Raw genomic sequence first — 24104 nt, 5'->3', positions numbered from 1 at the left:
GTAAAGAGCCACCAACACACCTAGGAATTACAGGTACATTATTTCCCAGACTATGCCGCTCATTACATTGTACAGGAGATGATTGATGTGCCGGGCGAGACATCCAGAGACAAACTAGAAGACTTTACTGACACCTTTCATTCACTAAACCTGAGCCTGTTGTCTACTGAAATATTTCAAACACGCATAATAGTCACACTCCCACACACAAAAATACTGGAAGACGCATGCAATTATATGCATTGTCTCAATACCTTTCATACACAGCTGCATGCATAGCTAGCGCTACCCCAAAGGGGCCACTGTAGGTTAGGAAGGTTCTTTCCCAGATAGCGCAGAGGCAGCCAGGCAAACAGCAACCACAGCCCATTCACTCCAGCTCATTGATCAGTCTAAAGCGATTGTGTGCAGCAGCCCCCCCAATACTCACCTAAGCCCCCTCTCGATCCAGCGATGTGCATTGGACTCTCGGCTATCCCAGGGCTCCCTCTTCCCATTGGCTGCGACAGATGCGGGAGTCATTGGCTCCCACTGCTGTCAATCATAACCAGTGAGCCAATGAGAAGAGAGCTGGGGGCGGGGTGGGGCTGAGCTGCAGCTCTGTGTGTGAATGGACACACAGAGCAGCGGGTGCCCCCATAGTAAGCTGCTTTCTGTGGGGGCACCAGACAGAAGGGAGGGGCCAGGAGAGCCTGAGAAGAGGAGGATCCGTGCTGCTCTGTACAAAACCACTGCATACAGCAGATAAGTATAGGCATGTTAGTTATATTTTCTTAAAAACTTTAAAGTTTATTTGCTAGTAGAATTTAGGAGGGGATTGGGGTGATGAGGGATACTCCAAAACATCAGATATTATTGGCAGATGACACTTCCCTTTCAGTAGCCAAAGCACTATTATAGGCAGACTGGAACAGTCCAATGTAGAGAATAGAGAAGACTGAGCCTATACTCCGGCCTACATCAGCAACGTCCAGGAACCGGGTGAGAGCCAGAGTATAGGCCCACCAAGAGTGATGTGTGGAGTAGCCATCTTTGCTGCTAAGTGGTCAGCTCGGATATACAGTGAAGGAAATAAGTATTTGCTCCCCTGCTGATGTTGAATGTTCGCCCCTCACAAAGAAATGATCAGTCTAAAAATCGAATGTTCGGTGTATTCTAACACTGAGAGACAGAATACAACAACAAATTCAGCAGAAATGCGTCTAACAAATGATGACTGATCTGCATGTTCATGAGGGAAATAAGTATTTGATCCCCTATCATTCAGCAGGATTTCTGGCTCCCAGGTGTCTTTCATACAGGTAACAAGCTGAGATTAGAAGCAGTCTCTTAAAGGGAGTGCTGCTAATCTCATTGTGTTATCTGTATAAAAGACACCTGTCCACAGGAGCAATCAAACCATCAGATTCCAAACTCTCCACCATGGCAAAGACCAAAGAGCTGTCCAAGGATGTCAGGGACAAGATGGTAGACCTACACAAGGCTGGACTGGGCTACCAAACTATGGCCAAGCAGCTTGGTGAGAAGGTGACAACAGTTGGTGCAATCATTCACAAATGGAAGAAACACAAAACAAGTGTCAGTCTCCCTAGGTCTGGTGCACCATGCAAGATCTCACCTCGTGGAGTGTCAATGATCATGAGAACAGTGAGGAATCATCCCAGAACTACACGTGAGGATCTTGTCAATGATCTCCAGGCAGCTGGGACCACAGTCACCAAGAAAACAATTGGTAACACACTACGCCGACAAGGACTGAAATCCTGCAGTGCCCGCAAGGAGAAAAAAGCAATATTTTTGACTTTTTGATATTAAACACGTCCAGTAAAAAAAATTTAAAAAAATAAATTTTGTCATAAATTTAGGCCAAAATATATTCTGCTCCATGTCTTTGCTAAAATAAAAATCCCAATACGTGTACATTAATTGATTTGTGTGAAAGTTATAACGTCTACAAATGGCGGTATAGATACTGGGATTTTTTTTTTTATTTTTACTATTAATGGAGGCGATCAGCGACTTATAGTGGAACTGTGGTGGGCATTCTGACACTGGGGGGAGAACTGACTTGGTGTCACTGACATCCCCAATGACACCAATATAGTGATCTGTGCTACAAAAAAAGAACTGACACTGTACTAATGGCACTGGGCAGGAAGGGGTTAACATCTGGGGCAATCAAAGGGTTAACTGTGTGCTGTGTGCTCTTTTACATAATGTGCTGTGTGTGTTTTACTATGGAGACATGCTACTTTGTAGAAGTAAACAGTAGCATATCATTGCTGGCAGGAGAGAGACCTGTGTTGTTTACATACAGACCTCTCCCCAGTCAGCTTTTCCCGATGAACGCCAGGTGCCAATGGGGAATCTCCAGTCGGGACCCAGTGATTGACATTCCTAGCTGCCAATGGAAGCATGGGTAGGGTGTTCAACTCCTAAAAGCCACAGTATGACCCCCATAATTTCTGAAGGAAGGTAAACTAGTCCTTTTGAATGTTTGGAGGTCCCTGTCCCAGGTCATAGATCTTCACTCTACCTCTGTCGTGATTTTTCTCACATTCTCATTTGCACATAAATGTTTCTATTCAAGAATCGTTGTTTTGTATTACATTTCCAAATAAGATTTCTTTCACATTCCATGCACTCCCATTGCTGTAACCCAATATCATTGTGACACTAAAATCTTCCAATCTGTGATGGCCGTGGAAGTATACCTTAATGGAAGCAATAATGACCATGACCGATATTATTCTTGTTTCGGTTTATTTATCAATACAATGCATGTCTGGTTTCTTCCACAGAATCCTGTAGAGGGGCAGCTCAGACGAAGGTAGTCCATACCAGATGAGTTACAGGTGAGTTAGTTCATTATGTACCATTTAGAGTGGCTAGTGGCAATGCTCAGTGGGGCCTCCTGTGTGGGGATTGGCTCCCGCAGCACCACTTCCTGTGACCCACCGGAAGCAGATGAGTGCTTCACTTCCAGTCCGTGGAAGCTCTAGATTTGTGGTTCAGGATCCGTCGGCTATGATGGAGGCCCTTCAGGAATGTGGAGATTGGTTTCCACAATACCACCTCCTGTGACCCACTGTCTTGGACTCTTACAGACCATTTACCGTGATCTACCAGTGAGCCAAATTAATATGAGAATACGTGCACGTGGAAGTAAGACACTGACACTTCGCAGTTTGCCAACTTCCTAAAATTCTGTTTTATTGAGGAACTAACAGTATCATTTATAGGGCTTATGATGCAGGCAAAGCATATACATTGATTGGGTGAAAAGTCCACTGGGTTTCTGCGTGTTCGTCCATCCGTGTTGATATCTTCCAATCATTGTCCCCAAAGAGACTCATTCCCTTTTATGGGGGTTGTTTACATTAAAAGATACTTTTCTCCTAATGAGTCACCAAGGGTGAGACTCCGGATGAAGGCGCCATCTTAATTATCATCATTGTTCCGTCACCCTATATCTGATTGTTTACTTAAGAGAGTAAGGAATTTAAAGAGCAAGATACAGACAGTAGCAAGACTATAAAATTGTCATTTTACTGATCATCTAATAAAACGTGGACTGTCTATCACAATCCACTACAATCCCCCCTTAAAATGGCTATTTTATTCCTGACTGTCCCTATGTCTTCAGATGTCCTAACTGCCTGGTGGCCCTCCCTCTGGAACTCTTTTAAGACGCATATAGAGCCCCTGAGTGGCTAATCCATCCCTAGAGTCTCGATACGTCCTGAGAAGGCCACAGTCAGGCACTGTCTTTCCCTGTTTATAGTTGTCTGTTAGGGGGGGGAAATTTGTAGCATTCCCCTTTTTTTTTTTTTTATAAGTCTGAAATATGATGATCAGGGGCCACAGTCTGTAAGGGAGTATAGGATTCCTTTTCTTCACGGGGGAGTTCAACATTGTTATAGTTCAGGAATGTAGGGGTGATCTCGTTCACAGCTTTCCCTATTAGCCTCTTAATGCAAGGGATCACACAGCAGGCGACTATTGCCATTAGAATGATAATACCCAGGATAACCACCCCTGCGTGGGCGAGGGCTTTCTGCCAGCCACTCAGCCATCCAAACCACTGATCCCAGGGATGTGTAATACCTGAGTTTTCCTTAAGCTCATTTGACAGGTCCTCCAACCTCTTGATGGCCAGTGTCACCTTCCCATTTGGGCCTGTGTTATCTGGGATATACGTACAGCAGGTCATGGTCTTTGGTATCATTTTACAGACCCCCCCCTTTTTCAGCTAATAACATATCAAGTGTCATACGATTTTGAAAGACCATGTTAGAAGTAGCCTCCAACTGCTCTGCTATCCCCTTTAAGGCATCTCGTGTGTAGTTTACAAATCGTTGTTGATTATAGTAGATGTAGTTTATCCAATCTACATTCTTGTTCTCAGTGATGAAGAGGAATAGGGATTCAAATCCCGCGGCCACCTGGTCTCTGGCCTTGAATTCATCGGGTACCCCCCTTGGGACTCCTATCGCATCTATATAGACATGGGGGTCAAAACTCCCTTGTGGGGCACTTCGTTTGTGCTTGGTTGCATGGAGGGGGTTAGGCGGCCCCTTAAGTAATGGATCTGAGAGGATGTGCAATGGCATTATGGCATTGGCAAGGGTACATTCCCCTCTCCATTTCCCCATCAGTCGGGTCCTAATCTTCTGATCACCACAGATCCAGAATATATCCCCCAATGACATGACCTGGTTCTGGGTGAGATCTGACCGGGCTGTACTATAAGCAGCACAGAATCCCTTTGTGAAGTTCCCAAGAAACCTTCCTCCTCCCTCATAGTTGGCATAGCAGGTATAATTACCGGGATATATGGTTAAACCATTTGGGGCCTTTTCGTCTCCTTGGATTAAGGGGTAACGCTTCTTCCAGTCCTCACATAAAGACTGGTTCGTAGAGATGTTAGTATACAGGCTTAAGACACACTCCTCTATGGAATCTGGTAGGGTTAGTGGCACCGTCCCCAGATGTGGTCTGGCATGCCCACACACATAGCAGTTGGACTTATTATGCGAGTTTGCATTGTATCTCATCCATTCTAACCACAGATTAGTGTCTGAGAGGCCGGTTTCTACTGCTATAGTATCTTTGTATGTAGGGTTTGCTATGGCCACCATCTCTGCCAACGTTTTGATCTTTGGCATAAGTGGGTTATAGGTGGGAGCAGTATCTCTGGAAGATTTCCATCGGTTTGATCTATACATATCCCTTATCCAGAATTGTCCCATCACTCCCCCATGTCCCCAGTATCCCAACCAGTAAAGCCCCTCATCTCCTGGGCTGGGGTTCTCTATGGTGAGGGTGAGTGGCATAGTTCTCCCTGTTGGGTTTTCATATGAACATGTGCCTTTTTTAAATATAGTCAATCTATCAATTAGGCTCTTCCCATTTTTATCTTTGCGGTTTAAGGCACTTAGCGGTTTATACCCCCAGTCAGGCCCCGTATTCCATCCTACTGAGCCCCAGTATCTGCATTTGTCTCCCCAATAGTCATCCGTCACACATATATATATACTACTGGAGTGATCCTGATACGTAGTACACTGCCAAGGTTGTTTCGGACAAGGCGCTATGAAGCAGAAGTCAAAGACAAAAGTGGCCACACGGGTGTTGGAAGAATTGTACCAAAATGTTATCAGGCCACTCTGTTCGGGTGTCCCACCTTCCCTTGTGATTGCCACTCTTTGTCCCCTACCCATTCCCGAAAGCACATACAAAAGGATATATGTGTATAGTCTCATGTTCTAGTTGTCTTCTGGGGGTGCAACTTTCTTGCAGTGAGAGGCGTGGATCCAGGTACTCTTTCCTTCTAGCTTCACTGAGGTGGCCGTCACCAGAAGCACCTGGAAGGGACCGTCATATCTGGGTTCCAATGTATGTTTCCGCAGAAACTTCTTGACCAAGACCCAGTCTCCAGGTTGCAAAGTGTGCGTTCCAGTGTCCGCCTCAGGATCTGGAATGGAGGAGAAAACTTGCGCATGGATATTAGTCAACACACGTGCCAAAGATATCACATACTTTGTCAATGAGTCAGACTGCAACTGTAATTGTTGAGGATAGTAGGTACCCAGTCTAGGGGCGGACCCAAACAAAATCTCATAGGGAGACAACCCATGACTTCCCCTTGGTGTGTATCTAACGCTGAAAAGAGCAATAGGCAAGCTGTCCGGCCATCCCATGCCTACCTCTTGGGCCATTTTTAACATTCTTGACTTCAGGACCCCATTTAGGCGCTCTACCTTCCCACTACTCTGGGGATGATAGGGTGTGTGAAACGCAAGTGTGACCCCCAGAGCCCCCCAGATCTCTTTCGTGACATTGGCAGTAAAAGCCGGTCCCTGATCGCTTTCAACCACCTCGGGCACTCCGTATCTGCAGACTATCTCCGTGAGCAGCTTCTTGGCAGTGGTTCTTGCCGTCTGGTTGGTTACTGCGAATGCCTCTGGCCATCCTGAGAACATATCCACCACCACTAGGGCATATTGAAATCGTCCACTTTTTGGCATCTGGATATGATCTATCTGGATCCTCTGAAATGGATATAGTGCCCTGGCCAGATGCTCGCTTGGAGGTTTCTCAGGTCTTCCAGGATTGCACTTGGCACATACAACACAAGACTTACAGAATCTGTCTGTGTAAGCCGTAATTCCGGGTGCCACATAGTATTTACTGATCAAAGAGTTCATTAGCATCTTGGACAGGTGTGACGCTCCATGTGCCCACTGCACTGTTGCCGGATATAAGGATCTGGGAAGCAAAACCTTCTTCCCCACCACCCACAATCCTTTGTCCTCAACTGCTCCTTTCTGCATCCATTCCTTCCTTTCTTCTTCTGAAGCATTATCCTGGGCTTCCTGGAGTTGGTTGTCCTTGGGCTGATGAATTAGCACAGGCATCACCTCACTGCACATCTCTTCATCCTCTTCCTGCTCCCTGACCGCAGCTTGCTTAGCAGCCATGTCTGCCAGATGATTTCCTTTTGCTTCCATAGTGGTCAATTTACCGTGGGCCTTCACCTTCAGTATGGCCACTTGGGCTGGTAGTAAAAGTGCTTCCATAAGGTGGTTGATCGCCTTTCCATGCTTTACAGGAGTCCCAGCTGCCGTGAGAAAGCCCCTCATTTTCCAGATTAGGCCAAAATCAAGTGCAACCCCCAGTGCATATCTGGAGTCCGTGTAAATGTTAGCTGTCTTTCCTTTTGTTAATTCACAGGCTTTGGTGAGGGCCCTTAGTTCAGCCTCTTGTGCAGACATAAAAGGTGGAAGAGGTCTAGCTTGCAGTACCATTGTGTCGGTAGTCACAGCATATCCAGTGTGGTAGGTGCCAGCATTATCTGCAAAGCGGGATCCATCCACAAAAAGTATTAAGTCAGGATTTGATAGGGGCGTATCATGGACTGTTGGTAGGTGTGTAGTTTCTGCCTGCATAAGTTCCAAACAGTCATGTACCACATCCTCTGGTGCCACGTCTTTGGTGTCTTCTTCTGCTTCGTCTACCCCCCCCCCCCTGGAAGAGGGAGAAGAGTTGCAGGGTTTATCTGGGTGCATCTGACCAGGGTGACATGATCAGGTAAAAGAAGGGAGCCTTGCAGTCGCAGATGCCTGGCGGCAGATAGATGTTTTGGTTGGGTTTGGTTCAGTATTGCGGTAATGTCATGGGGGGCCAGAAGTGTGAGTGGATGTCCTAAGACCAAATCTGCCGTTTTATCCAGAAGAAGATGAGCAGCAAAAACAGCCCTCAGACAGGAGGGACCACCTCGTGCAACCGGGTCTAGCCTGCAGGAGTAATAACCCAGAGGCCGGAGGCGACCCCCATGGCGTTGTGCCAGAACTCCTGTTGCATGACCCTGTCTCTCAGCCACAAAAAGCTTGAAGGGCTCATCATAATCTGGTAGACCTAATGCAGGTGCAGTGGAGATGGCTTTTTTCAGGCGATGGAAATCAAGTACAGCTTCTTCTGTCAGGGAAAAGGGTTCAGATTTCAGGGCATCATAAAGGGACTGCATCAAGACGGAAGCTTCTGGGATCCAGGAACGACAATAGGAAACCAACCCTAGAAAAGCATGCAGGGTTTTTGGTCCCTGAGGTATTGGGACATTCTGGATAGCCCGTACTCTATCCGGTGTGAGGTGACGAGTGGCTTGGGAAATGCAATGTCCCAAGAAAATGACAGAAGTTTGGCACCACTGTAACTTGTCCTTAGAAACCTTGCAGCCCTGTTCAGCCAAGTGGTGGAGGAAGCTCAGAGAGGCGATTTTTCCTTCAGAATGGTTGGTGGCACATAGGAGCAAGTCATCCACATATTGGAGCACTATGACTTCCGGGTGTGACTGTTGCCAGGTGCTGAGGATAGATGTCATGGCCTTTGTAAATTGGCTTGGCGAATTTTGGGCCCCTTGGGGCATAACTCTCCAGGTATACTGTCGGCCAGCATGGGTAAAGGCGAAGAGATACATGCAAGAGGGGTCCAGCGGAACACTGAAGAAGGCATTGGCCAAGTCAATAACTGTGAACACTTGGGCTGTGGGAGGTACCCCTGCAAGCAGGGTGTGGGGGTTTGGTACAATGGGGGTTTCCAAAATAGTTGCCTCATTGACTGCTCTCAGATCTTGAACCATGCGATATTTGGTGGGCTCACCTTTTGGAGTTTTTTTCTTCACTGGGAAAAGGGGTGTATTGCATGGGGACACACAGGGAATTAATGCCCCATTTTCCAGAAGTATATTGACTTGTTTGGAGATGGCGTCCATCTGGGCTTGCTTCAGAGGATATTGAGGCTTCCGTGGCAATGGTGCTCCAGGCTTAAGCTGGACTAACACTGGAGCAACTTTCAGATGGCCAATATCCTCAGGGCCGGTGGACCAAAGAGTGAGTGGCAGCTCCTGTAAGGCCTGTTCTACATGGTCTGGCAAGGGGTGGCCTGAAACTTCCTGTAGAGACATCATCAGTGGTAATGAACATAGAGCCGAGGTGTCTTCCTCTCCCAAGGGGGTGGAGAGCTGAATGGTGCCATCTGGTTGGTAGGATATAGTTGCTTGCAACCTGGACAAGACATCAGCTCCCAGCAGATTCAACGGGCAAGTATTTGACACCACAAAACGAGACAGAAGATTGGGTAAGGTGCCGATATGTAGAGGTTTTGTAAGCCAACTGCGTTGTGGGCAGCCGTCTACTCCAACGCAGGAAACATCAATGTTTGAGAGGTATGTTTCATTGGGTAAATCTTCTCTCCGCAAAACGCTTCTGGCTGCACCTGTGTCCACTAAGAATTGTGTAGGATGTCCCTCGATGGGGACAGTGACCTTTGCTAGGGGCCCACTAGCACAATATCCGTGAGAAGAAACTGTCATAAGGGGAGTGGACACAGGTTTGCCCCTGTCCTATTGGAGAAGGTTTAGATGTTCTTGGGTAGGACCTGTGCGTGGGGGTCCTGGAAGCGGTGGAGGTGGTGGCATTGCAGACTCTTCCCACCCTGAGTTGTAGTCATTGGGTCGTCGTGAACGTCTGGGAGCTCTGCATTCCCTTCTGAAATGTCCTGGTTTTCCACAGTTGAAGCAAATAAGTGGGTTTCTTCTGGAGACCTGCTCTCCAGCCGACAACATGAGTGGTGTCGGCTTCCGGGCCACCTGGGCGGTCTCTAGACCTTTTGCCACCAATAGCAGTATATCCAGGTGGAGGGTACGGTACTCTGGACGGGCAGTGATCAAACCCTTGCGAACAGACTCCTTTAGTCCTGATACAAATGCAGAGGCCAGCATTTGAGTATGTACCTTGTTATGGACACTGAATCCCAGGTCTGTAAACACCTGTGTTAGTCTGGTATGGAACTTTTCCACCAACTCAGTCTTGTCTTGGGTAATGTCCTGCAATGTGGTTGCCTGGTCCGCCAGTCTCTCTCTGGCCCACTGCTGCAACTGGTCACAGAAAGAAATTCCCGAGGCATAAGTGGTGTCCTCATTTGGCTTTACTCTGGTGAGATCCTTTTCCATTATAGGCCAATATGCATCCCCAGCCTTGATCTCACACAGACTGACCAAATCCCTCCAGGCTGTGGAATAGGTCTTGTGGATCTGGGCTATGCGCCGGTAAAAAGGCATCGGGTGTTTCTCCGGGTCCGGGAGAGTTGTGACTAGTGCGGAGGCTTGGGATGGAGTGAAGGCCACATACATGATAGGAGCATCAGGTAGGTTGGGCACCGGGCGGGGATGGTCTTCTTCAGATCCTTGGGGGCGATAGACAGGATTGTGGTAAGTGGAAGAAAAGGGATGAGGTGCTGAGTCTGCTCCCATTCCAGACTCATACATAGATAATTTTTGACGTTGGGGTTGTGTGGTTGGGGGAAGTTGAACGAGTGGTTTGCTTTCTGGACCATGGCCGTCTGAGAACGGATCATTCTGTTGGGAACGAATGGAAACAGCATCATCCTCTCGGGTACCCTGGCGGACTGCCGCAGCCACTGTCTTTTCTTGAGCCCATCCTCTTCTGTCTGGCAGAGAGGTAGGGGTTACCACATCTGTAAAATTCCAGCCCTGCCATTCTGTGGGTGTCTTCAGTTCAACTTGGTCTGAACCCTCTGTTTGTTTTGGTGGTGGTGCTACAGGCATCAGGGGTGTGTGGAGGGCCGAAGGTGGTTGGGAGCCAGAGACAGTAAGCACTGGGCACAAGGTGGTAGCTGGTATGAGGTGTGTATGGTGTATCGGTGTACTAAGCCCAGAGTCAACATGGCTTCCGGTGGCCTCACTGGGCGCCGCCATCTTTGAAGAGGGCGGAATCGGAAGGGGCGGGGCCGGAGGCGGAAATGGAGGTGACTGAGTTGGAAGCATCGGATGTTGCATAGTCAGCGTCCGGTCACATCCCTTGCAAATCTCCTCCCACCCCGGATTCTTAACTGAACACCGCTTACATATCCGGAGGTTCTGACTACACGGTATGCAAAAATCTGGACTCTCGGGGTGGGGCCTTCCTTTATTTCCACATGCCTCGCACCTCCAGGACGGGCCATCATCATAGGGGGGCGGCACCTTGCCGGGCGCATCTCCTTTCCTGATCTGATTCAGTTTTTGCTCCACCCACCCCTCCTGATGTAGGGCGCGGGCCACATTAAACCAAGTTTCTGCTGTCTTTAACATGTCATGCTTCATTAGAAGCCCTCTTTCTCTTCTCTTTACACAGCTTTCTCAACTTTTTTACATACTCTGGTCCCTCTCTCTCCTCCACCAGTTCACAAGCAAACGAACTGTTCTCTGGCTTTATAAGTTTCTGTCCCATTTTGTTTTACTTCCCTCCCGGGGACCCTAAGGTGGTCCCCAAAGCCGTCACTCTGTTCTGAAAGTGCTGTGCCGTGAGACAGTGTAAGCGAAACCCGCGCAGCACCTTGCCCCCTGCTTCTCCTCCAGTAACTTCCCTATTTGTCAGCTACACTGAGAATAATGTACATTAACCCTGTAAACCAATATATCAGGAGCTTTCACCAATCCCCACACTTTCGTGGTGTACACCAAACATTAATCCACATACACAGTGTGATCATGACATAGTATTTCAGACACGCCTGTCGGGAGTAAAATGTTTTTTTTTTTTTTTTTAGTTTTCTTTTTCCCCCACAAGCCAATCCCTGGCTGTGGTTTTTTCCCCCGTGTCGCCATTACTGCGACTACGAGTTTCCCCTCGACAGTCACCATCACCACGACTGCGAGTGCCCGGCACCCTCTCTCAAATCAGAGTGTATCCTGTCCACTCCTGACGAGGAATATTTTGCCGTAATTCTCCCCTCCCTCACAGGCGCATCAACAACAACCCAACCAATCACACTGGTACACACAGACAACACAAAAGACAAGACATATCACACTGGTAGATGACGTTACACTGACAGGTGGGTTCAAAGGAGCCCCGGGCAAGTATACCTGTCACTTTGCTGATCAACGGACAGCCAGACGGGTGAGTAGTCCCGCTGAGCAATTCCAGACTACGCAGGTAAGGAATTATTAGACATAAAAATTCACTTACCGCTTTTGGAGGTGATCAGTCTCCGCGTCTGGAATGCTCCACGGTCCCCCTCATCCACTCTGGGTCGGGCTGAGCCGGTGTTCAGAACCCGGGCCCCACGTTGGGCGCCAAATGTCTTGGACTCTTACAGACCATTTACCGTGATCTACCAGTGAGCCAAATTAATATGAGAATACGTGCACGTGGAAGTAAGACACTGACACTTCGCAGTTTGCCAACTTCCTAAAATTCTGTTTTATTGAGGAACTAACAGTATCATTTATAGGGCTTATGATGCAGGCAAAGCATATACATTGATTGGGTGAAAAGTCCACTGGGTTTCTGCGTGTTCGTCCATCCGTGTTGATATCTTCCAATCATTGTCCCCAAAGAGACTCATTCCCTTTTATGGGGGTTGTTTACATTAAAAGATACTTTTCTCCTAATGAGTCACCAAGGGTGAGACTCCGGATGAAGGCGCCATCTTAATTATCATCATTGTTCCGTCACCCTATATCTGATTGTTTACTTAAGAGAGTAAGGAATTTAAAGAGCAAGATACAGACAGTAGCAAGACTATAAAATTGTCATTTTACTGATCATCTAATAAAACGTGGACTGTCTATCACAATCCACTACACCACAAGGAGGTCAATGAGGGTCTCACTTCCAGTCCGCAGAAGCTCTAGATTTGTGGTCCAACATTAGTTGGCTATGATGGAGGCCCTTCAGGAATGTAGGGATTGCTTTCCACAATACCGCCTCCTGTGACCCACTGGAAGTCAATGAGGGTCACACTTCCAGCCGTTAGCAGCCCTTAGCTTGCACTCCAGAGGCCGTCAGCCATGATGGATATTTTCTCAGTATGTACACACTCATGAATGCACGAGCCTACACCTATTATTCTTCGAACAGACATACTGACCCAATAGTCTTGCCTGTAAGATATGGCAGAATATATTTACTATTTATATACTTATGTAGATTTTTATTCAAATGGCCATATTTGAATATACAGTGTGGTGATCCCTAGTGCCTTGTATCCCCCCCAACTTTTTTTTTGTTATGTACGCTATTTGGTTGATGACGTTTGACATTTCCAGTGTTTCCACCTCCCCAAGTGAGGTCAATGGGACATGATTTGTGTGATATAATCTGTATAGACCTAGGTATAGCACATGCTGGTCAGTTTTGCTCTGAGGAAGGAGGTATGACTCCGAAACACGTCAGCTCACCAGTTCAGCAATGATGCATGTTGCTACGCCATTCCCAATGCTGTGGCATCTCATGGTCTTATGCCATTTTACTCTCCACTTTTGTGAGTGTTCATTTGGCATCCCTTTTATTATAGGAACAATAAATTGTTGGTAATGCACTAGGCGTTTGCACCCCCCTGATTGCTCTTTTCTCTAGTTGCTACGAGATTTCCCCAATGAGGAGGGTTGTATCCACGACACAGTTCATCACACTGCACACATCATCCGCTCCTTTTTTTTTATGGAACTCTGATTCTTCGGATTCAATACTTAGGGCCAGTGCTAGACTACTTTGCACCCTAGAAAAGACCAGCTACTAGCACACCCCACCCCAAAATATTCCACCCTAGCACAAATCATCTCCTCCAAATCCCCCTCAAGGGTAATTTGGAGGGGGTTGTGCTAGGAGGAGGGATTTAGTGTGATTTGTGCTAGGAGGCGGGATTGGGGGATTTAATGCTAGGAGGAAGAATTTGTGCTGAGAAGGGTCTCAGCGCAAATCCTTCCTCCCCACCCAAATTCTCTATCCTAGCAAATCCCCCTCCTAGTACAGCCACTCTCATTCCCACCTCCTAGCACAATTCCAATCCCCAATGCCCTTCCTAACATAAATCTCCCCCCATCACCCTCTCCTAGCACAAATTCCCTCCAATCTTCCCTCTTAGCACAAATCCCCCTCCTAGCACAAATCCATCCCGTTCTCCCCTCTAGCACAACCCCCCAATCCCAACTCCTAGCACAAATCCCCCCTTCATAGAACAACCCCCCAATCCTGCCTTCTAGCACAACACCCCCAATCTCATCTCCTACCACAAATTTTCCCAATCTCCCCTCTTAACACAAATGCCCCCCAATCCTCTTCCCTAACACAAATCTCCCAAAACTCCCTCTTAGTACAAATCTCCCCCCCCACCCCCAGCATCACCCCTCTTCCTTTATTCCCCTCACCTAGGACAAATTCCCCCAAATCCCTCCTCTAGCTAGACCCCCTCCAAATCACCCTTTCCAGCATAAAATCCTCCCACCTTACTCAAAGACCATCCAAGCATATCCCCCCACCCCTAGATCCAGCCATGGCATAGAGAAGGGAAACCAGCAGCTGTGGCTGTGCCCTAGGCGGCAGTTTGACTTGGCTGGCTGCCTAGTTTGCCTAGTGGTAGCACCGACTCTGGAAGCCACAATACTACTACATGTTGCTGATGAGAAAAGGTATTGAGCAGTTTATATTTACTAAAATATTTGCATTTCCATGTTCTGTGTACTATGGGAGACCAAATATAGTGAATGCAGTGTCTGGGGAGACCGGATATAGTGAATGCAGGGTCTGGGGAGAGCGGATATAGTGAATGCAGGGTCCGGAAGACCGGATATAGTGAATGCGGGGTCCGGGGAGAGCGGATATAGTGAATGCAGGGTCCGGGGAGAGCAGATATAGTGAATGCAGGGTCCGGGGAGACCGGATATTCTGAATGCGGGGTCCGGGGAGAGCGGATATAGTGAATGCGGGGTCTGGGGAGAGCGGATATAGTGAATGCAGGGTCTGGGGAGAGCGGATATAGTGAATGCAGGGTCTGGGGAGAGCGGATTTAGTGAATGCGGGGTCTGGGGAGAGCGGATATAGTGAATGCCGGGTCTGGGGAGAGCGGATTTAGTGAATGCGGGGTCTGGGGAGAGCGGATATAGTGAATGCAGGGTCCGGGAGACCGGATATAGTAAATGCGGGGTCCGGGGAGAGCGGATATAGTGAATGCAGGGTCCGGGGAGAGCGGATATAGTGAATGCAGGGTCTAGGGAGACCGGATATAGTGAATTCGGGGTCATGGGAGACCAGATGTAGTGAATGCGGGGTCCAGGGAGACCAGATGTAGTGAATGCAGGGTCCGGGGCTTAATAGCACTTTGATGGATTCTTTGCTTTAAGGTAAAAAACCTTCAGTAAAACCAAACCCCCCCCCCCCCCCCCTTATACTTGCCTGAGCCTGATCTCCATCTTGTACTGTGCATGAGAGCGGTGGCTCTCTGATCTCTCTCCCTCCACATTGGACAGATTAATAATTGATAGAAGTAGGAGCCATTGGCCTATAGCAAGGGAGAAAACCCCCTCCAAATCACACTTTCCAAAATAAAATCCTCCCACCTTACCCAAAACCCATTGCAGCACCCTCCTAGATCCAGCCATGGCATAGAGAAGGGAAACCAGAGGCTGTGGCTGTGCCCTAGATGGCTGCCTAGTTTGCCTAGTGGTAGCACCGGCTCTGACCATACTCATTATGGTTAAATCATACTGGTTTAACATTGCCAAAGCCCTCTCTATTCTATTTAGTTTCCCATGGGCCAAAGAGTGGCATCTCTATAGCTGGCAGGAACTCCTATTACTGCACCAGTCCAACCACTGTCCAAATAAGTGTAATATTTCTCAGCTTGGGTGGAGGAGGGGGGGCTCAGTTTGGGAGGTTGGGAGGGGTCTCAGTTTAACATCTTGGAACTTGTGTACCAGAGAACCTCATCTCTGCAATGGTCAGAAGTCCTTATTAGCATATATGTTTTGTTAACACTATTGTTAAAGAAGAACATCACCCTAAAGGGAAGTTCCATGTTAATCCCTCCTTCCCCCTCCTTGAGGTTTTTTTTAGGGGTGAGCAGGACCCTAGTTTCAGCAGGTACCTGCCCCCACTTCCACTCCAACTTCCTAGGCAAGCTGAATGGAAGTTCTTCCCCCCTCCCTGCCCACACCCTTCTGGGACTAGGAGGCTGCTGGGCCATTCATACAGCACAGCATGAGTCGCGCATGCACAGTGCGAAGCTGGCTGTGAAACCACAAAGAGTCACAGCCGGCTTCCCATAGTAAACATGCCAGTGCCAGGGACCCAAAGACCAGCAAAGAACCAGCCTGGGTGAAGACAGTATTTGTAACTGCTGGAGCTGCAGAAGTTCTTCCCTCTCCCTGCCCACAACCTTCTGGGAGATGTCACAGGTCCTAGGAGGCTGCTGAACCATTCATGCAGCACAGTATGAGCTGTGTATGCACAGTGTGAAGTAGGCTGGGAAACTACAAAGCTTCCCTTAGTAAACATACCGGTACCAGGGACCCAAAGACCAACGAAGAACCAGCCTGGGTGAAGACAGTATTTGTAACTGCTGGAGCTGCAGAAGTTCTTCCCTCTCCCTGCCCACAACCTTCTGGGAGATGTCACAGGTCCTAGGAGGCTGCTGAACCATTCATGCAGCACAGTATGAGCTGTGTATGCACAGTGTGAAGTAGGCTGGGAAACTACAAAGCTTCCCTTAGTAAACATACCGGTACCAGGGACCCAAAGACCAACGAAGAACCAGCCTGGGTGAAGACAGTGCTGGATCCTTGGACAGGTAAGTGTCCATTTTTAAAAGTCAGCAGCTACAGTATTTGTAGCTGTTGACTTTTTTTTTGTTAAGACTGAAGATCCCCTTTAAAGAGTAACTGCACTCTCTCAGTCAACACTGACTATTGTTAATCATTATGCCGCCAGCATTTGTAAATAGATAGGAAAGTATATCATATACAGAGCTCAGCAGAAATGAGTACACCCCAACAGATATGTCAGAAAACATTTTACTTTCCTTTCAGAATCAACATTTTCTATAGGACACTATACTACAAAATCCTCCCACAAATGTGGACCATTGACTGCAAACAAGATTTGTTAATTTGCACACAAAAATTATTTTCCCTAACAAATTCATTCAATGAATACACCCCAATGAAAGTCTTAGGAGAAAAGCTAAATTTTAGACAACACAATCCTAATGAACAAGAATTCAACTCCAAGTGAGTCTAATTATATATTAAACAGGGCAGACAGGTGATTATAAAAGGGCGTTACTTAACAAAGAAAAGCCCTTCGTGTCACGTACCTTACTTGTGAGCCTGATAGCAGGAGGAAGGCCTCTCGTACAGCTCCAGTTCGAGGGCCACTGAAGGTGGAACAGCAACCACAAGAGCACGGTGGGGTATGAGTGCCTGCTCAGTCCTATGGTCTGTGCAGGGATTGCTGGCACTTCGCTGGGAGATGGGATGGCTGGACTGGCTGGCAGCAGAGCAGACTGATAGCAGAGCAGGCAGGCAGTGGAGCAGGCTGGTAGCTTACTGTATGTAGGGTCAGACAAGCCGGGTCAGTAACAGATAAGCGGATCAGACATAAATGGTAAAAAGAAGAATAGTCAGGACACAAGCCAGGGTCAGTGTTGGTGGGAGCAGGTCAGGCAGAGTCAGAAGGCAGAGGCAGAGTCCAAGAAACAAGCTGGGGTCACTCACAGGAACATCCACAGGAATACAGGAGGGGGAGCTGCAGATCAGAAAGCACAGGCTAATAGTGCTGCTGGGTTTAAATAGTCTGATTGGTGCCAACATTAGCAACGGGCTGTCGCATGTGTGCACGCGTGAATGCAAATGCACGCGACTATATGTAGCATAACGGGCCCTCGCACATCTGTGCCTGAGCCGCTGTGCACTATGGCAAGCATCTTCCTCACAATCCCATTTCATACTGTCAGAAATGTCTGAGAAAGAAAATTTCTTTACACAAGAAAGGTGAAGGCTACAAGAAGATCAGCAAAGCTTTACTTATCAGTCAGAATACCGTAGCAAAAGTGATACAAAAACTTAACAAAGATGGAACTGCAACCCTCTCACAGAGACATCCAAGCTATCCATGGAAGTTAATACCTTGACAGGAGTGTCTTCTGATGAGAAGGGTTGAAGAAAATCACCATGAAAGTTGATTGCAGTTAGATAAAGAAGTATAAAGCCAAACTGGGGTGACTTTCCTGCGACACAACATGGTGTACACTGCAGAAGAATGGCATACATGGGTGTCATCCACAATGGAAGCCTCTTTCAAAGCCCATGCACAAAAAATCCTACCTAGAATTTTTCTGGACAGTCTGAGGTGCAACCTGGTGGCATTGGATGGACCAAAAAATTATATCCCAGAGGCGTTCTATCGGATTTAGGTCAGGCAAGCGTGGGGGCCATTCAATGGTATAAGTTCCTTCATCATTCAGGAACTGCCTGAATACTCTTGCCACATGAGGCCGGCCACAAGGAGGAACCCAGGACCCAGTGCACCAGGAGGAACCCAGGACCCAGTGCACTGTGACTTGATGCTAGACTCTGATTAAAAAGTGTTCATTTAAATTTTTTTGGAGCAGTGTATATACTGTACACATACGTACAGGTATGGCCAAAAATATTGGCACTCCTGCACCACTTCAACCAGAAAATTGTTGCAATTACAAATGTTTCGGCATCCTCATTGTTATTCCTTTTGTTTGTATTGGTACGACACAAAAAAGTGAAGAAACAAAAAAGCCAAATTTAACACATTCCAAACAAAACTCCAAAAATAGACTGGACAAAATTATTGGCACCCTCAATTTAATATTTGGTAGCACATCGCTTGGAAAAATTAACTGAAATCAATGGCTTCCTGTGACCATTAATGAGTTTCTTCCACCTCTCTGATGGAATTTTGAAGCACTCTTCTTTTGCTAAGTGCTCCAGGTCTCTCAGATTGGAAGGGTTCCTTTTCTCAACTGCTGTTTTGCGATCTCTCCATAGGAGTTCTATGGGATTGAGATCTGGACACATCGCTGGCCAGTTCAGTCCTCTCCAGCGCTTTGCCTGAAACCAATTCTGGGTGATTTTGTCCTGCTGTAAGACCCATGACCTCTGATGGAGACTCAACATTCTGATACTGGGCCCTGCATTGCACCACAGAATTCTTTGGTAGTCTTCAGATTTCATAATGCCATGCACACGGTCAAGACATCCAGTGCCTGAAGCAGCAAAGCCACCTCAAAACATAAGTGACCCCCCCACCATGTGTGACTGAAGGGACTGTATTTTTTTCTTTAAAGACCTCATTGCTTTTTCTGAAAACAGTAGAATGATGGGCTTTACCAAAAAGCTGTCATTTTGTTTTGTCTGTCCAGAGTACCAAACAAATTTTGGTTTCCTTAGGTAAATTTTGGCAAATTCCAATCTGGCTTTTTTATGTTTCTGTATCAGCAGTGGGGTCCTCCTGGGTCTCCTACCATAGTGACCCTTTTCATTCAGATGGCAACGTTTAGTGTGAGCTGACACAGTTGTCCACTGTGCCTGAAGGTCGGCTTGAATTTGTCTGGAAGTTCATCGAGGTTCTTTATCCACCATTCGAACAATCCTTTGTTGCTATCTTTGATCAATTATTCTCTTTTTCCTCATCCAGGGAGATTAGCTACAGTGCCATGAACTGTAAACTATATGACAATGTTGTGCACAGTGGACGCAGGAACATTAAGATCTCCAGAGATGGACTTGTAACCTTGAGATTGTCCATGCTTTTCCACAATTTTTGTTCTCAAATCCTCAGACAATTCTTTGCTGCTCTTTTTCTTCTCCATGCTCCATGTGGCACACAGCGAATACAACAGAAAGTCCATTTTTCACCATTTTAACTGGTTGCCGTTGTGATTTCTATATTGTCAGCACCTGTTCATTGATACAGGTGAGTTTAATTACAAATTAAAGGAGAATCACCAACTTGGAAAGCAGTTATTTCTTACAAGTTTGAGAAGGTGCCAATAACTATGTCCTGTCCATTTTGGGGGTTTTTAGTGGACTGTCTCAGATTTGGCTTTTTGGTTCTCCACGTTTTTGTGTCATACCGATACAAACAAAAGAAATAAACATGAGAATGCCAAACCATTTGTAATTGCAGCAATTTTCTGAATGAAGTGGTGCATTGCATGACAGAAATGCAGGGGTGTCAATATTTTTGGCCATGACTGTATATAGTTACAGAGCAAGACCTTGTCATTGTGAAATTGAAGGAGAATATGACACAGGATTTACATTAAGGGTTAATGAGAGGTTCCAGACTATTGCGTCTGAGCAGAAAAAGCTGTTTTTAGTTTTCTCTGGAATCTGTAGTTCTGACGTGACAGAGGATCTCACCATGGGGTCAGAGGTGCCCCAGCCAGGAGTCAAGAGAAAGAGGGTCTCACCCAAAGGTCAGAGGTGTCCCAGCCAGGAGACAGGAGGTCTCATTCCAGGAATCAGGTCGGCTCCTATTGGGGTGTCAGGAAAACCTCAATCCATAGGCCAGAGGTGAGCCTTGCAGCAGGCACTATTGCTATAGTTTCTGGTCCCCAAGCCTGACTCCAGATCATAACATCCTGGCAAATGCAAGGGGGGCAACATATAGGGGGGGGTGAACAGTGCACCCTGTGTACTTGAATGATGTTTTTTTGAGGATGTTTAGCTTGCTGAATGCCTACAACTGGTTAAAATACTATGAGTCTCTGGCTAGTCCTCCATCATCCATCATTTTCCACCAGTCCTCCATCTGGTTGAATGTTGGTCATTGCTATTTCATCCATTTCCTGTTAACCCAGGCTGTCATACGTTCCAGCCTATCCACAGAAAACAGCCAATTGAAGAAACCACTAAAGATGAGAAACCATGGCTCATCACACGATCATATTAAATACAATTTTCAGTAAATCCTATTCAAAAAAATATGTTCAAAATCAAGGAAAAGAAAAAGATGAGGACCTGCACAAACCAGCTTACAATGTACGATTCCAGGGCACAAAGTACAATAAGGAAGAAATTGGCTGAACATGGTTACTTGACAATGAATAATTAGGGTAGACAGGAAAATGAGCAATGGCTGGGCTCATGAGTAGGAAGACTAATGATAAGTCAGCGTATCAGCTGAGAAGGCAGAATTACAATTATTTGGATTGATGAAATGGCTCAGATATACAGGCTGTATTCCAATTGTATGTTGCTGTCTGGCTGGAGATCCACTTTAAACCCCAATAGGACTTACGGCTTACATGGGCTATGTATATTTAAGTGCATTAAAACAAAAATTGTCCAAACATTTACAGTTTACTTTCTTTAGAAAGCAGCTACAGTGTGAGCAGAAAAACTTGGCCCTTGCAAGCATGTTGGAGAGAAGAACCGTTGCTCTTCAAGTTGAAGCAGCGGCTCCTCTGCAGAGGTCCCACACACCTTCTATTGGGCTTTAAAGAGCACACCAGTCACTATCAGACAGATTGCTATGACTAGTAGGTTACAGCTTAATAACAGTCATTCAATTCCTTTCACAGATGGCACATCAAAAAAATCAAACACTCAATGTGGAAATCCTGATTGTTGGATTTGAGAACCTCTCTGACTACAGAATTCCTCTCTTCCTTCTCTTACTGATCATATACACATTGACTTGCATTGAGAACCATATGGTTATATTTTTAGTATGTATAAGCTCTCGTCTCCATTGTCCCATGTATATCCTGATCGGTAATTTGCTCCTCTGTGAATTTCTCTATACGACGGATCTGGTGCCCCTGATATTGCACCACATTCTCTCAGGAAGACCCACCATCTCCCATCTTGGCTGTTCTGTCCAGTCAAGTGTATCTGGATCCATAACAATTGTTGAAACCTTGCTGCTCACTCTGATGTCATACGACCGATATTTGGCCATTTGTAGGCCTCTCAGATACTCTGTTCTCATACACAATAGACTCTGCTTCTATTTGGTGGCCACGTCTTGGTTCATTTCATTGATATTCCTTGTGGTTGTATTTTACTTTGTAATAAATCTTGAATTTTGTGGCCCCGTTACCATCGATCATTTTTACTGTGACTTCACCCCTTACGTTTCCTTTGCATGCTCAGACATAACACCTGTTGTTTTAATTGGTTTATCGGTCAGTATTACATTAACCATTTTACCTTTCCTATTGATTGTTCTGTCCTATATCTTTATTATATTCACAATCCTCAGGATACAGACGTCGGAGGGAAGGCAGAAAGCCTTCTCTACCTGCAGCTCCCACCTCCTTGTAGTGACTATATATTACACTGCGCTTTTTTGCTTATACGGGATGCCGAGGAGTGATCAATATCTCAATGTCTACAAAGGATTGTCCTTCACATATTTTTCGGTGACACCAATGATCAACCCCATCATTTATACTTTAAGAAATCAGGAGATTCATATAGCCTTGAAGGCAGCAATGAGTAAAATAAAAACTGTTTTATTGTTAAGATGCAACAAATAAATTTGCATTATGTTATTATATATCAAACATTTCTTCAATGACCCTAAGCGTCAAAGTAAATCCACCACGGACTGGCTTCAGAAAAAAATAGTGCCTTTTGGAATGGTTCTGTCTGAGCCCAGACCTTAACCTCATAGAGATGTTGTGGAATGACCTCAAGAGGACCATTCACACCAGACATCCTACAAATGTGTCTGATCCAAAGCAGTTTTGCATAGAGGAACGGTCAGAATTTCCTCCTGAATGTTGTGCAGGTTTGATCCAGAACTACCAAATGTCATTGAAGTCATTGCTTCCAAATGAGGTTTGACCAGATATTATCTCTAAGGGTTCACTCATATTTTCCTCCACAACTGTGAATGCTTTTGATGGGTATGTTCAATAAAGACACTAAAATTAGAATTGTTTGTGTGTTATCCTCTTAAGTACTTTGGGGTTGATTTACTAAAACTGGAGAGTGCAAAATCTGGTGGTGAAGCTCTTCACAGAAACCAGTCAGGCTCCAGGTTTTATTTTGAAAGCTTAATTGAAAAAGCTGAAGTTAAAAACCAATTGGCTACCATGCATGGCTACACCAGATTTTGCACTCTTCAGTTTTAATAAATCAAACCCATTGTGTTTGCATATTTGTTGTGATTTAGATCAGGATCCAATCACCTTTTATGACAAACTAAGTAATTCCAAGGTGTTTCTTGCCACTTTAAAAAACGTATTTGGTTCCACAACTGATGAACTGTCTGAGAGTATGACTCTTTCCATCTGTTCCCGTCTCTTCCTTCTTACGATGCCACATATTTGCGCAAGCATCACAGTTTCTCACACCACATTTGTAGCTGCCCTTCTAGCCATTTAGTATTAGCTACAAATGCCAGGAGTGAGGAGTTGCAAAGTAATACTGAAATTTTTTTTTTTTCCTAAACTCCAAGATAAATGTGGCCCACTCATTTTCTCCAAAGAATCTTGGGACAGTAACATATGCTACAAATGCTACAATACATTTAAACCCAACAACTAAATTTTGATATGTTACAGCTTTACAATCCTTAAATGTGGTCTTTGAATTAATTTTCATTTCTTTCATTTTTACCTGGTGATCCAGCCAGTCTAATACACTTCCTATCTTAGGGTGGCTCCATTCTATGGAGGAGCATCAGAGCCACTCTCGGACAACTCCGGGAGAGGGTAGTGAATAAATTAATAAAAGCTAACCATATAAGCATGTAGTTTCAGCCTTTCTCAACTTTTCTACCCCAGCGGAACCCTTGTTATAATTTTAAGATCTAGGGGAAACCCTGATAAAAGCAATTCAGTCATGGCCAGTGGGAAGAATGCCCCTCTCTTAGGGTGGTATTTTGACAATCACTGTAAAACAGATGAAAAGAAAATTGTGGTGTTTGCGATTATATGTGGCATCGCAAAAAGGAGGGTATGGGATATGTGGCATCATAAGGAGGGTATGGGATATGTGGCATCATAAGAAGGAGGGTATGGGATATGTGGCATCATAAGGAGGGTATGGGATATGTGGCATCATAAGAAGGAGGGTATGGGATATGTGGCATCATAAGAAGGAGGGTATGGGATATGTGGCATCATAAGAGGGAGGGTATGGGATATGTGGCATCATAAGAAGGAGGGTATGGGATATGTGGCATCATAAGGAGGGTATGGGATATGTGGCATCATAAGAGGGAGGGTAGGAGATATGTGGCATCACAAGAAGGAGGGTATGGGATATGTGG

General features: G+C 46.0%; 2 protein-coding genes across 2 annotated transcripts; one reads left to right on the top strand and one right to left on the bottom strand.

Moving 5' to 3' along the window:
* Window positions 1-3187: 3187 nt before the first annotated feature.
* On the bottom strand, window positions 3188-6511 carry LOC149460369 (uncharacterized). The gene has a single exon (XM_089679738.1). The coding sequence runs from the start codon at window positions 5763-5765 to the stop codon at window positions 4230-4232; it is 1536 nt and encodes a 511-aa protein (XP_089535864.1). The 5' UTR covers window positions 5766-6511; the 3' UTR covers window positions 3188-4229.
* Window positions 6512-21375: 14864 nt separating this feature from the next.
* LOC149460368 (olfactory receptor 5V1-like) lies at window positions 21376-22362 on the top strand. Its single transcript, XM_089679744.1, has one exon. The coding sequence runs from the start codon at window positions 21403-21405 to the stop codon at window positions 22360-22362; it is 960 nt and encodes a 319-aa protein (XP_089535870.1). The 5' UTR covers window positions 21376-21402.
* Window positions 22363-24104: the final 1742 nt, after the last annotated feature.

The sequence above is a fragment of the Staurois parvus genome, unplaced genomic scaffold, assembly GCF_062004578.1.
Source record: "Staurois parvus isolate SC_StPar_1 unplaced genomic scaffold, SC_StPar_1.0 ptg000231l, whole genome shotgun sequence".
In the NCBI taxonomy this organism is placed as follows: domain Eukaryota; kingdom Metazoa; phylum Chordata; class Amphibia; order Anura; family Ranidae; genus Staurois; species Staurois parvus.
Note: the sequence above shows the minus strand (reverse complement) of the source record. Positions and strands in the feature narration are given on the sequence as shown.

What these genes read in the sequence shown, in the direction of transcription:
- LOC149460369 (XM_089679738.1), bottom strand. Translation starts at nt 5,765, where the DNA reads ATGAGACTATACACATATATCCTTTTGTATGTGCTTTCGGGAATGGGT.
- LOC149460368 (XM_089679744.1), top strand. Translation starts at nt 21,403, where the DNA reads ATGGCACATCAAAAAAATCAAACACTCAATGTGGAAATCCTGATTGTT.